The 12983-nt window shown below is 33.5% G+C and overlaps 1 protein-coding gene across 8 annotated transcripts in view; it reads right to left on the reverse strand.

Annotated features, from left to right (window-relative positions):
• MIPOL1 (mirror-image polydactyly 1) overlaps positions 1-12983 on the reverse strand; it is a 321775-nt gene that overhangs the window by 26690 nt on the left and 282102 nt on the right. Inside the window, exon 13 of one of the 8 annotated variants that reach the window (XM_034992342.1) lies at positions 9737-9833. The exons of the other annotated variants lie outside the window; for them this stretch is intronic. Coding sequence (XP_034848233.1) covers positions 9821-9833 — 13 coding nt within the window. The 3' untranslated portion in view covers positions 9737-9820. The remainder of the gene's footprint in view (positions 1-9736; positions 9834-12983) is intronic. 8 annotated transcript variants of the gene reach the window in all.

The following is a 12983-nucleotide window of genomic DNA, read 5'->3' on the forward strand; positions in this document are numbered from 1 at the left end:
GACAGCTATGTTTTCAGACAATGTCATTTCCTTTTTTTTTTTAGGTTGTTGTTAATAGGGAGAGGGCTTTGGGACTTTTAGATGTTGAGACCTGGTACACTACATCAAAAACTAATGGTGTAATGTATGGTGATTAACATAACATAATAAAATTTTAAAAATGTAAAAAAAAAGTTATATGTGGCTGTAAAGTATTTACATTCAGTATGTATACTATTCACAGTTTTTTTTTTTTTTAAATATTTTATTTACTTATTCGACAGAGAGAGACACAGCAAGAGAAGGAACACAAGCAGGGGGAGTGGCAGACAGAGGGAGAAGGAGGCTTCCCGCTGAGTGGGGAGCCTGATGCGAGGCTCGATCCCAGGACCCTGGGATCATGACCTGAGCCAAAGGCAGACCCTTAACGACTGAGCCACCCAGGTGCCCCGATACACTATTCACAGTTTTATAATTTTATCTCTCATAGCTAGGAATTTCCCAGAAAAATAAATTAAGGGGATGTATGCTCTACAAAGATTTATTCCATTGTTTTTTAACATCACATATTAAGGCTGTATAATTTTGTTAAGTATTTACAATATTTAACAAGATGATTTGAATTAAAAGAGACAGATTTCCTTACACAGTCAAGGCTCTCTCAGGTACTTCCCTTTCATCTCCCACACCCTAATGAAGCCAATCCAGCATCTAAGTACTCAAGCCTCTCATTGTGTTTTGATCCTGTTTGTTCTATCCATGCAGGATATTTACTTTGGAAGGGGAGATTTATAGCTGAAGAACATGACTAAATAGCTTATTTGCAAAGATACACCAACCTGAATTAGTATTAAGGTATAAAAACCCACTGGACTACTAACTAATAAAAACAATCTTTTGTTAAAAGAAAAAAAAAAGAGGGGCGCCTGGGTGGCTCAGTTGGTTAAGCGACTGCCCTCAGCTCAGGTCATGATCCCGGAGTCCTGGGATTGAGTCCCACATTGGGCTCCTGGCTCAGCGGGGAGCCTGCTTCTCCCTCTGACCCTCTCCGCTCTCATGCTGTTTCTCTCTCTTTCTCTCTCTCTCTCTCTCAAGTAAATAAATAAATAAAATCTTTAAAAAAAATAAAAATAAAAAATAAAAAATAAATAAAAGAAAAAAAGAACACAAAGGCATGGCTATAAATATTTCTAATGCTTTTTCTAGGCAGATAATCATAAATAATAATAACAAAAAACCTCAAATAAGCAACTCAAGAGATGGCAAGCTGCCTTAGTTATCATACAATACCTCCAATATAACAAATCTGACACTGTAAAAGAAAAAAGACACAACTTCTCTATTGAAAAAAAAATAACGTAAGCAAAGTTTTAAATGAGGAAAGATGTTCACAGTACATTTAATATGAAGCTGATATATTTACTATCCTAAGAGGTCTTAAAAATCAATAAACAATCCAATACAAAAATGGGAAAAAGTCATGAACAGGCAGTTCAAATAAGAAAAATATATTGTAAATAAAAATATATAAAGCTGCTTAATTTCATTTGTAATTAAAGCAGTGCGTATTGAAATGAGATGTAATATTTTATCTTTCAGATTGGAAGATTAAAAACCTTAATAATATTAAATAGTAGTAAAGCTTGGGGAAATAGCATTCTTATAAATTATTAGTTGTCAATATAACTTTTTAAAACAATTTAGCAATACTTACACTTAAAAAAGCACACTTTTTTGAAACTTACGTTTTTTTCATTTATAGAAATTTATCCTATCGATCTATTGAAAAACTACATACAAATATGTTTAAAGAAGGCTGCTCACTTGTAACATTGTTTGTAACAGCACATTAAAAAAACAAACAAACCCTAATCAGCCCAAATTCTTTTCTCACAGAATTTGCACTCTAGTCTGTAAAAGACGTAATAGAGCAATTTAAAGATTTAAATTATAATTTTATAATGTTTTGCATTGGCTAGAAATTAATAATTGGTGCTTATATTTTTGAAAGTCTGTAAGGAAGCTGATATTTTAGAGACTATAATTTCAAAGTTAATTTTTTCAGCACTATGAAAACATACACATTTGCCTTGACTTTTCTTGCCCACATCGGTATAAATCCTTATTCATGATAGGCAAAATGCTTTGCTTAAAACAGTGATCACATTCACAGAATTGTGAGGAAAAAAGTCTTTAGGGAGTAGGCCAAAACAGCTTGCATTTGGGCTCCAATGAAAACCTGATGATCTAAAAAATAATTTTAATTGTTTCTATAGTTTGTCTTCTCCTTTAGTGGCCCAGTCCTCAAAAGCTAGCTGGAGCTTGTAATAAAAGGACATCTTTTCCAGATAAAACCACAAACCCCTCTTTCAAAAAATCTTTAATGTGTGTTCTTTTTACTTAACCCAACTAATAGGTGGTTATGTATCTCACTAAACATGGAACTTAGTTGACTTACGAAATTCCAGGAAAAAACTTTAACTACAGTGAAATAAAGTTTTGGAGAAAATGTTGAAATGTAAAAAGTTCCCACTTGTGACAAATTCCTGAAAATAAACTCAGCCTAGTCCATTAAGTTACTGCATCCACTGGTATTATAAAGCAGCATATATGCAACTACCCTGACCACAGCTTTGGCATAAATATTAGCTTGGAGAGGCTCATATTCAATAAAATTATTAAAGTTCCTATTTTAAAGTAGTTCTCACTCTTTTGTGATTCTTCTGTCCCTAAAAATTAAACGACTTTTGATATGCCATAATCTCTTAGACATACTCTTTTAAAGCAGCCATTAGAAATATTCTCTACTTTTTTCCACTGATACTCACCACTACTGAGGAATAGTCAATATACCATCATAGAGGAGTGGTGAGATCTTTCCCCTTAATTTCAGTGATTGGTATTAAAGGTATAACAATAATGTAAAATCTTCACCAGGTATCCTTTTTGTTAATTTATCAGGTCCAACTACCTTTTTATGGAAAAGGAGGCTATATTCATGTGAAATCCTTTAATGTGTAATTCCAAAATTCATAAAGCTTCTAAAAGCCAAAAGACTTTTATAAGTTTGCTGCAAACTCATGTAGCAGGAAAACCTGATCAAGGGTGACAATTCATATATTTCATTAAATTGTGCTTCTCTAGAACAATTGGTGTTACATAATAAAAGAGAAAATATATATCATTTTACCTTTATAAAATTTGAAAAATTCTAAACTCTGAAACACAACGTATAGCCCCAAGGGCTTTAAATGAAGGATGTGGGTCTATTTAGGTTCTGTGTGTTATTTCTTTAGTCAGTGAATATTGTACATATGCCATTGCATATCTGATACTTCAAAATCATATTTTGGGGAAGAGGTTGAATCTTCAATTTTAGACCCTTTTCTACAGCATGTTCTTCTAACTGGTAATCACGACTAGAAACATGGGGTGCCTGGGTGGCGCAGTCAGTTAAGCAGTCTGTCTTCAGCTCAGGTCATGATCTCAGGGTCCTGGGATGGAGTCCTGCATCAGGCTCCCTGCTCAGTGGGAAGTCTGCTTCTCCCTCTGCCTCTCCCCCTGCTTGTGCTCTCTCTCTCTCTGTCAAATAAATAAAATTAAAAAAAAAAAAAAAAGACTAGAAACATAACCCACAGAGTTAATGGAACATGCATGCTTTTTACTACTATAAAACCTTCCTTGACTGACCCAAGTTTTCCTAGTGCCCCTACAATATCATATATTTCTCCTATTATAATTATTGTTTACTTGTCAATATCCGTTCCCAGATTATAATAAACTCAGTGATGGCAGATGATGCTGCCTTTAATCTTATTTACCTGTGATATCCGCTGGGTAGATACCCAGTGTCTACCTCAATGCTTGATGAACAGCATATACTTGATTAAAATAATATTTGAATGGGAGAGCAGAAGAAATAGTTTCAAAAAATATTCTAAGTACCTTCAGATAATCCAAAGTACATAGAAAAGCGCAGGTACTACTCTCTTTCATTATTTAAAGCTCTGCAGGTACTATTCTCTTTCATTATTTAAATCTCCTTTTAGTATGATTTTACCAAAATATTTTAATGGCTGTCCACTCACTGACATTTCTATTATAGTAATAATCACACTTTTTATTATTCAGCTTATTTTTGGTAATCTTTCATGTTAATTATTACAATGCCTTGTCATTTAAAAATAAGCTTCAGTGTTTAAATACATATATTTGATAACTTAATTTTTTACTGAATTTCCATCGCTATTGAATTTTTTAAACTATGCTTAACATCAGTCATAGCATCAATATCAATAATAAATGGATTTGAAGTGTCAATACAATTGCTACACTTCAACATACATTCAAATAATATAGACTGGTTTTCTACATTTACCATAGCTGAGTGTTTCCCCCAACCCCTGGGCCATTATTTTATTTTTCTCATTTTTACTAGTAGGGCTGGCTTAAATCTTGACTCAGATTCTCTGTGTTCACCTTCATTTAAAAGAAGTAAAAATCTAATTCCTCCTTCCTTGTTTCTTACATTAGCTAGCTGAACTTAGAGTTTTAAACTTGAAATTTGTAAGTAGGAAGCTATCCAGAACTAAGAGCACCACACACAGATCCAACTAACTGCCCTGTTCAAGATCTATTAGTTTCTGAATATGTATGATTTTTGGTACTTAATTTTGGGTCAGACTTTGGTTTCTTTAGAAGTTTTGACCCTGCCATGACCTTTGGTTTCCTTAGATAGGCTCTTGTAGATTTTCAGAGGATTGTGATGGTATCCTAAGGTCAGACTGTGGTTGTTCATTTTCCCACAACTGTCACTGGTCATAAAGCAATATGATTAACTGAATGTCTTACAGACCACCAATTTTCAGCTACATTAGGCCCAATAAAAGTAACTTAACTTAAAAAAAAACTTTGTTGAAGGCAACTTCTGACATGGCTCCCAATGATTCCTACCTCCTAGTATTCACACCGCTGTGTAATCGCCTCCCCATTGGTGTGGACTGGACCTACTGACTTGCTTCTAATGAACAGAATATGGCAAAAATGATGGGATATTACTTCTGTGGTTAGGTAACAAAAGGCTATGACTTCCATTCAGCTAACTCACTCTCTCTCGCTCCCTTGCTTGTTCTTTTGGATAAAGCCACCTGCTATGCTGTGAGATGCTATAATGGAGAGGCCCACATAACAAGGAACCAAAGGCCTTGAAGTCTTGAGTGTGGGAGGAACTGAGGCCTTAGTCTAACAGCTTGTGAGAACTTAATCCTGACAACAGCCATGTGAATCATCTAGAAAGTAGATCTTTACCAGTCAGGCCTTGAGATGATGCAGGCTTGTGAGAGACTCAGAGTCAGAGGACCCAGTTAGGCTGCACTGAGATTCCTGACCCACAGAAACTGTGAGATAGTAATTATTTTAATGCACTACGTTTTGGGGTAATGTGTTACATAGCAATAGATAACTAAACTAATATAAATCTCAAAAGCAAAACATTTTTTGTTCTGAAACAAAATACAACATAACATTATGGTTTCAAATTATATACCTGTCTGGTTAATATGTATCCATTATATCTTTTAATATGATAAAGTTCATTATTGGCAGGAAATACAAATAGCAAAGAAGATTTCTTGTACAAAATATTGACACATATGTACGAATGACAGAGTTTTATTTTATTTATTTTTTTAAAGATTTTATTTATTTGAGAGAGAGAGAATGAGAGACAGAGAGCACGAGAGGGAAGAGGGCAGAGGGAGAAGCAGACCCCCTGCTGAGCAGGGAGCCCGATGTGGGACTCGATCCCGGGACTCCAGGATCATGACCTGAGCCAAAGGCAGTCGCTTAACCAACTGAGCCACCTAGGCGCCCCGAATGACAGAGTTTTAAAACCTAATCTAATTCTTTGCAAGATGGTTCGATGAAAACTTAGATAAAAATGATCTATACTATTGGAAGGAAAAATATACTAATTAGTGTTCTTGGATCATGCCTGGTATTGTAGACATCAAACACATCACAGGATGTTACCTGGCCTCATATAGCCTCAGGGTATGATTAGCATACAAGAGAATCCTCTTTTCATTAGGATTTTTTATAATAAATATAACTAATATAAATCCCAAGTATTTTCCTAAATGGACTTATTCACAATTTGAAGGATTATCTGTTATAAGTGTAAGTCCTTTGAGAAAGCAAGATATCAATAAGGATACCTACTTGATGTCTCACATATGATTCAAACTTGTTAAAAATGTCTTTCCATTTCAACTCTGTTCTTAATAAATAGTATTTCCGACTATCAGGTTGCTCAAGACACAAATTTGGGAGTTCTCCTTGATATCCTGCATCCCATTCAAAAAGGCTACTGTCTGGATGCCACGCAGCTCTCAAGTCCCTCTTCTCTCTATCTCCAAGGACACTCCCCTGGTCCAAGCCACTACAATCTCTCCCCAGTGCCATTCCTTCTTAATGAGTCTCTCTACTTCCACTTTTGTCCCACTGCAATTTATCCCTCACACAGCAGCCTTTAAATCTTTTAGAAATGCAAATGAGACTATGTCCCCTGATTAAAATCTATCAATGACTTCCACTGCTTGTAAGATAAAATTTAAAGATGGAAACTAATGGAGAAAAACAACAAGGGTCCCAAGGTTCTTCAAGCTCTGACTGCATAGAACTCCATCCTCCTTTTATGTTCCAAGCTGCCCTCTGGCCGCAAAGATCTTCCTTCAGTGTATCAAATGTGCCAAGTTCTTTGCTTTGGCTTCTACATGGAAGCTTTTCCCCTGACCAATCCCCACTTATACTTCTGGTCCCAGCTTCTTCTCTTAACAGTGTCACTACGTGATACATGGTAGCTGTTTAAAAAATATTTGTTGAATGAAGACATGAATAAAATTGTTCAAGATAGTGCTATTGTAATTATAAATGGGAAAATATTTAAATGATGGCCTTTTATTCATTAGGAATATTCTCCTTCATCTTTTTTATTTAGAATGAAACATCAGTTTTGAGATCAGAAAAAAAATCTATTTATATTTGGCATGGCTACTATAACTCATCTGTTTACTCCTCAACCAACGCAACTATAATGGCTTGTATTTAGGTTTTCACTTTATAATAACTAATTAGGACATCTACATCAATTAAACCAATAATAAATACAATCAGTCACGAGTAGTCAAAAGGGCTATTTCTGAAAGTAATAAAATCTTTCAGGAAAACAGTATCAAAGCTATGTTTTATGGAAGTACAATCTTAGACTTGATCAAATTTCACTGAGTAATGAAACATTACATTAAGCAGGAATTATTTTAAAATGAGCAAGATGACATGATTGCTAAAGTAAATTCTTCAATGCTTTCATCTTATTCTCTTTTAAACACATTTACCTAATCAATGTAGAGTTTGTAGTGTTTAAATTGTTACTTAAATGTTATTTAAAAGTTTTTAATGCATTTTTGCTATCCATCATAATATGATACAGAAAATGTATGAAACCAATATAAAATTCAATTACTAAGGATAAAAATTTTATTAACAGGTCTCAGTTTCATTCCCTAAATAAGAAATATGATTCATATTTATTAATTTGTTCAAAGATACCACTAACATGTAGCTCCTCAGAATAATTAAAGTGTATTCCTAGGATATAAACATTTTTATTGTTTTTAACTATTCACTGGATTTATTATTAAAAAAATTATGAGCAACACTATGACCAATTTATACCACACAATAAATGTTGTATTCTACGAAAGACAAATGTTTTCAGAGTCAATATAATCACAGCATACTTTCTTGGACTCATGTGTTCATTTGCAGTTTGCTTATAATTGCTTCATGGAGATAGGAGTTTGTACATTACAAAAAGGCCTTATTGATTTATTAGTTACAGAATATACTATGCATACTCATAAACTGGAAGAGTTAGCTCTGGGGCTAGTATCATATAACAGCAAGTTGTAGAATACTTCAGAGCAAAATTAGAGTGTTGGCATAGGAAAGATAAACGGTATAAGCTAGACCAGCAAAGACTAATATTAGCAAGTCCACTAACACAAGCAAATCAGGTCTTAGAGTTGTATACTTTACTCATGATGAGAAAAACATTTACTTAATTTTTAAAAGTATACAGTTAATTATTCTATAATGAATTAAATTTCTTTTGAAAAATGTTCTATTTGAAGATATGTAAAGAAATCAGTAACATTTATTTAGTATGCTGCAATACACACTTTTTCCAGCAAGCAATTCTTTTCTTTCAATAATTTATATCCTAATTTAACTAACTCAGGTAATTTATTGGACTTTTTATGTGTTGGGGGGTGGTTAACAAATAATGAAAGTATTTTAAAATACATTTTTTGAGAAAATAAATGTTTTTTAAGCAATATAAAGTGTGTTAAAATTGACAAGAGTAAAAAAGGTGTGCAAAACTATATAATGAAATTCTCTAAAGCATCACTTTTTCCTTTTGTAATTTAAAAATTCATAGGAGATCATGTAGTCAAAGGTGGTAATGTCTGTACTGAGTTCTATTTTTGAAATCAAAATATAAAATCATTATTAAGCATTTTTGCCTTTTATGTTATTTTATTTTGCCTTTTAAAGTGGATTACTTTGATAACTTGTGAGTGCATATGAATGAGCAAGGTGGAGGTTAAGCAAAGATCAGCATAGCATGTTCATGACTTAATCCCTCAGTTGAGCATAGCTGGTCAACATGTTGTTTTGACTCTATTTTTTTTCCTCAGTTGTAAATTGTTTAATTTCCACCTGTAATGGACCACTGAATACTTAGAGGAAGGAGAAAGTACACTGATGCTGAAACACAAATTAATGTGGGGCATAAATCTGTAAATTTACCTCAAGATTCTCTTCACCAGCTCTCTAAATTGTGTTCCTTTGATCAAACTACTCACATCACCTTATTTAGTAGGTGTTACTTAAAGAAAACAAAGTTAAGAACAAAAAATATTGGAATGATAATTAAACTTAATTAGTCTTATATGGAAGTAAAGATCAAAATATCTGTAATGTGTTATTTGTGGAAATATTCCAGCAAATGGATGCTTCTATTATTTCCTTTTAAAGGCAGAATGTTAAGAATTCCAAATATCATCTCACAAGCAGTTATTTAATATTACTAAATTTTAATCTACTTTTTAATATGCATTTTGTCCTTAAACCAAACAATACACCATAATAAAACTTAATAAATTATGCTCTTTCTCACATGGTTGAAGTAAGTCAAATACCATGTGGTGTTACATATTATGAATATTAAAGGTTGTACTTAAATAAAATTATAAATCAATGCAAATTAACTTCTTTTTCTTATATCAACCAAAAGGGATGCTCACAATTCTACTTAGAGAATATGTACTACTACCAAAGGGATTCAAGAGTCAAGAAAGGCTGGGAAACACTGCTGTAACACTGCTGAGTTTTTTCATCATTTTAAACCCAGAAAAGTTTCAATTAATGATGGAGGAAGCGAGTCACTGATATTCATACTGCCAAGTGAAACGCAGCAACCTAGAATAACCGGTTAGTTTTATTAAGGTATCTTATTAAGATGGCTTATTAAGCTACTCACTATTGTTTTCATAGGGCTTTAAGCTGATACTAAACTTTAAAATGTAGGATTCTTTCCTTCCTAACTTTCATAAAAGTCATATATAATTAGCACTGAATGAAATTTTCTAATGTCAACATTTCAAATTTTGATTAACAGGGAATACAAACCAACCTTATTCAAGTTTAATTCAAAAGACTGGCAACATCCTTTGGGAGACTAGTGGAGATAATATTCAATGCACCTTCAAACTTCAGACTAAGCCAAGGGCCTACAAAGTAAAAGTAATATTCAACTTACTAAGCTAGCATCGTCACAGTAATATTCTCTACCTGATTTATGTTTGATTCATAAAAACCATACATTCTCAAATGGAAATAAACATTTTGGGTCTAGAATGCCATCAGGACCACCCTACTGTTGATAGATATGACGACTGATCTACACAGATGATCAAAATAAAGACAAAGCAACAATTGACAGAAGTGGTGCAGGTAATGAACATGACATAGGAAACAGAAAGTCAGACAATGGTAGATACTCTGGATAGTATACAATGAAAAACCTGGTGAAATCCCATAGGGTGGAAGAACCACAGCTGTTCAGCTCTATTATAGTACTATCATTTCTTAATATGAAACACCAGTCAGTAGAAATCATACAAGCTAGGGTAACTTAGTAAGTTTTCATTATTATTTTTTGAATAACGGTAAACCAGGAGTGTTTTCTTTTTTCCTCCAGCAGTGTCTTTTTCATCTTTTATAGAGTATTCAGGGCTAGAACTGGGGTGAGATGAATGGAGCACTCAATTCAGGTAAAAAATTTAAGGGGGTACAAAAAAACCTCAGTAATCAAAATAAATAATAATGTCAATCAATATTTTTAAAAAATCAAAGTTAACACAAAAATTACTTGATAAACAAAATATCAAAATTTAAATAAAGAAAGGATTAGTATCTACTCTAATACTGATAAAATTTGACCAAATTTGGTCAGTGGGAACCTTTCCATGCTGGCTTCTGTGTCCTTTCACACGACCCTGTTAGTCTTTGAGTACTTGCTTTCTGGTATGAAAAGATACTCTAGACTCACTGTACTTTCCCTTCTCCAGACCTAGGAGCTATCTCTTTCCCATCTACCTCCACAAATGCTAGTAATTCATTAGTTGTGGGTTTATCCTTCCTATCCCTTTTATGCCTATTTTTCACATAAAAGGTAGGATATTATAAGTACTTGATTTTTTTTTTCAGTTAGGAATATGTCCTGAAATCACTCAATATCAGTTTATAGACCTTCCTTCTTTTTCTCTCTCTCTCTTTTTCACATTTGCATTGTATTCCACTATGTGAATATGTCATAGTTTATTCAACTACTCTCCTATTTGGATTGCTTCTGTTTGCTATTAAAAACAGTCATGGGGGTGCCTGGGTGGCTCAGTTGGTTAAGCGTCTGCCTTCGGCTCAGGTCATGATCCAGGGTCCTGGGATCGGGTCCCGCATTGGGCTCCCTGCTCAGTGGTGAGCCTGCTTCTCCCTCTCCTCCCAGCTCATCTCACTCGTGCTCTCTGTCGCTATCTTTGTCTCTCTCTCAAATAAATAAAACCTTTTTAAATAAATAAATAAAAGCAATCCTGTAGGGGCGCTTGGATGGCTCAGTTGGTTGAGCCTCAACTATTGGTTTCAGCTCAGGTCGCAATCTCAGGGTCCTGGAATCGAGCCCTGCATCTGGCTCCTCACTCAGCACGGAGTCTGCTTGAGATTTTCTCTCCTTCTCTCTCTGCCCCACCCGCTCATAGTGTCTCTCTCTCTCTCACTCAAATAATTAAATAAATCTTTAAAAAACAAACAAAAAACCAATCCTGTAATTCCTATGTTGCTTCATATTCATGGAGGTATATATTCAGGATGGATTCCTAGAAGCAATTTTCCTTAGTCAAAGTGTAAGTGCATGTGTAATTTTGTTAGATATTATAAAATTCTCCTCCACAGGCGTTTTACCATTTTGCATTCTTACCAGTAATGTATGAGAATGCATAGAATCCTTTTTACTTCCAGTTTCCAAGATGTTTGTGAAGAATCTCTTTTTCCAAAGTTACGTGGTATTTATTTTATGTCTCTGAGGCTAAAATTTATCATTTTTCTCACTTACTATTTCTAGTTCCCAAAAGGTGATTATAATTTTTTATTTATGACACGTATTACAAGATACTCTTTAGTCAATGGCTTACATTTATAGAGCACATTATACTTTTCAAAATACTTCTATGCACATGCATCTTATTTGATCCTCACAGCCATGTTTTGAAGTATAGGGCAAGTATATCAGTTCTACCTTCCAGATGAGGACACTGAGAAGAAACACAGTTTAATGACTTCTACATACTCAGTTAATGACAATCAAGGGTCCTGTTAGTTCACTGATATCTCTACTAGATACTAAGTTCCCTCCCCTTTAACATTCAATTCTAGTGCTTTAATTTATTATATATTGATGGCACTTATTAGATAAGAAGTAGTAGGCATACAGACTTACTAGTTATATTTACTTCACAAGTAGTAGAAATATGAAAGCTATTAATGAGTTATTGAAATTCGTATGTTAAGCTTATTTTGGATAGTAAAGCTTAATTATGGGGGGGTTTAGCTCAAGAATTTTACAAACTATAAAGTGCTAATCACGTCTAATAACGTAATTTATTCTGGAAAAATATACCATATTTTAATTCAAAGTAAGATTCAGTTACGTAAGCAGTAACAAGTTAGAATACAGTGAATTAACTTTTCATATATAAACAATTATTAGGAATTTGTAAAATTGTAGAAAATCAAATACAAAGTAGCAAAAATGTACTTTCAAGACTGCATTAAAGTTCAAAGGCTTCCTTTGTACTAAACAATGTCTCTTAGCATCCTCTGAAAAGATAGGGAAAAAAGTTCTATTTCAAGTATAAAATATTTTGGCCTAAATTTTTAATTAGATTGATTCATCCTAGTAAATGATAATATATATATTTATCCTATCAAGTGAGCTTCAAGGAAAATTAAAGAATGACCTTAACAGACATTATAAATTGAGAATTCTCAAACAAAAGCAATGAAATCAGTAACTGAAATATAAACCCTGATTTTGGTCTCTTTTTCATAATGTAAACTCTTTTTCATGAAACACAATCTGTATGTTAAAGATGTCATTTATTTTTGAAGTTGAAAAATAACAAAAAGACTTTAGACCCACATATAAAAGGTACTCTTTTTATCCTTTTCTGAGACATTGACCTGTATACTCATTTAAAAATGAACACCACATCTTTACGTTATTAAATCTTTGTTTTGATCTATTAGTATTCACCAAAGTGCCATTTTATAAAACCTCACACTGAATAGACAAGGCTGGAGGTGACCATCTGCAGCTTTAGAGTCTG

The sequence above is a fragment of the Mirounga leonina genome, unplaced genomic scaffold (assembly GCF_011800145.1).
Source record: "Mirounga leonina isolate KUSES-001 unplaced genomic scaffold, KU_Mleo_1.0 Mir_82, whole genome shotgun sequence".
Classification (NCBI taxonomy): domain Eukaryota; kingdom Metazoa; phylum Chordata; class Mammalia; order Carnivora; family Phocidae; genus Mirounga; species Mirounga leonina.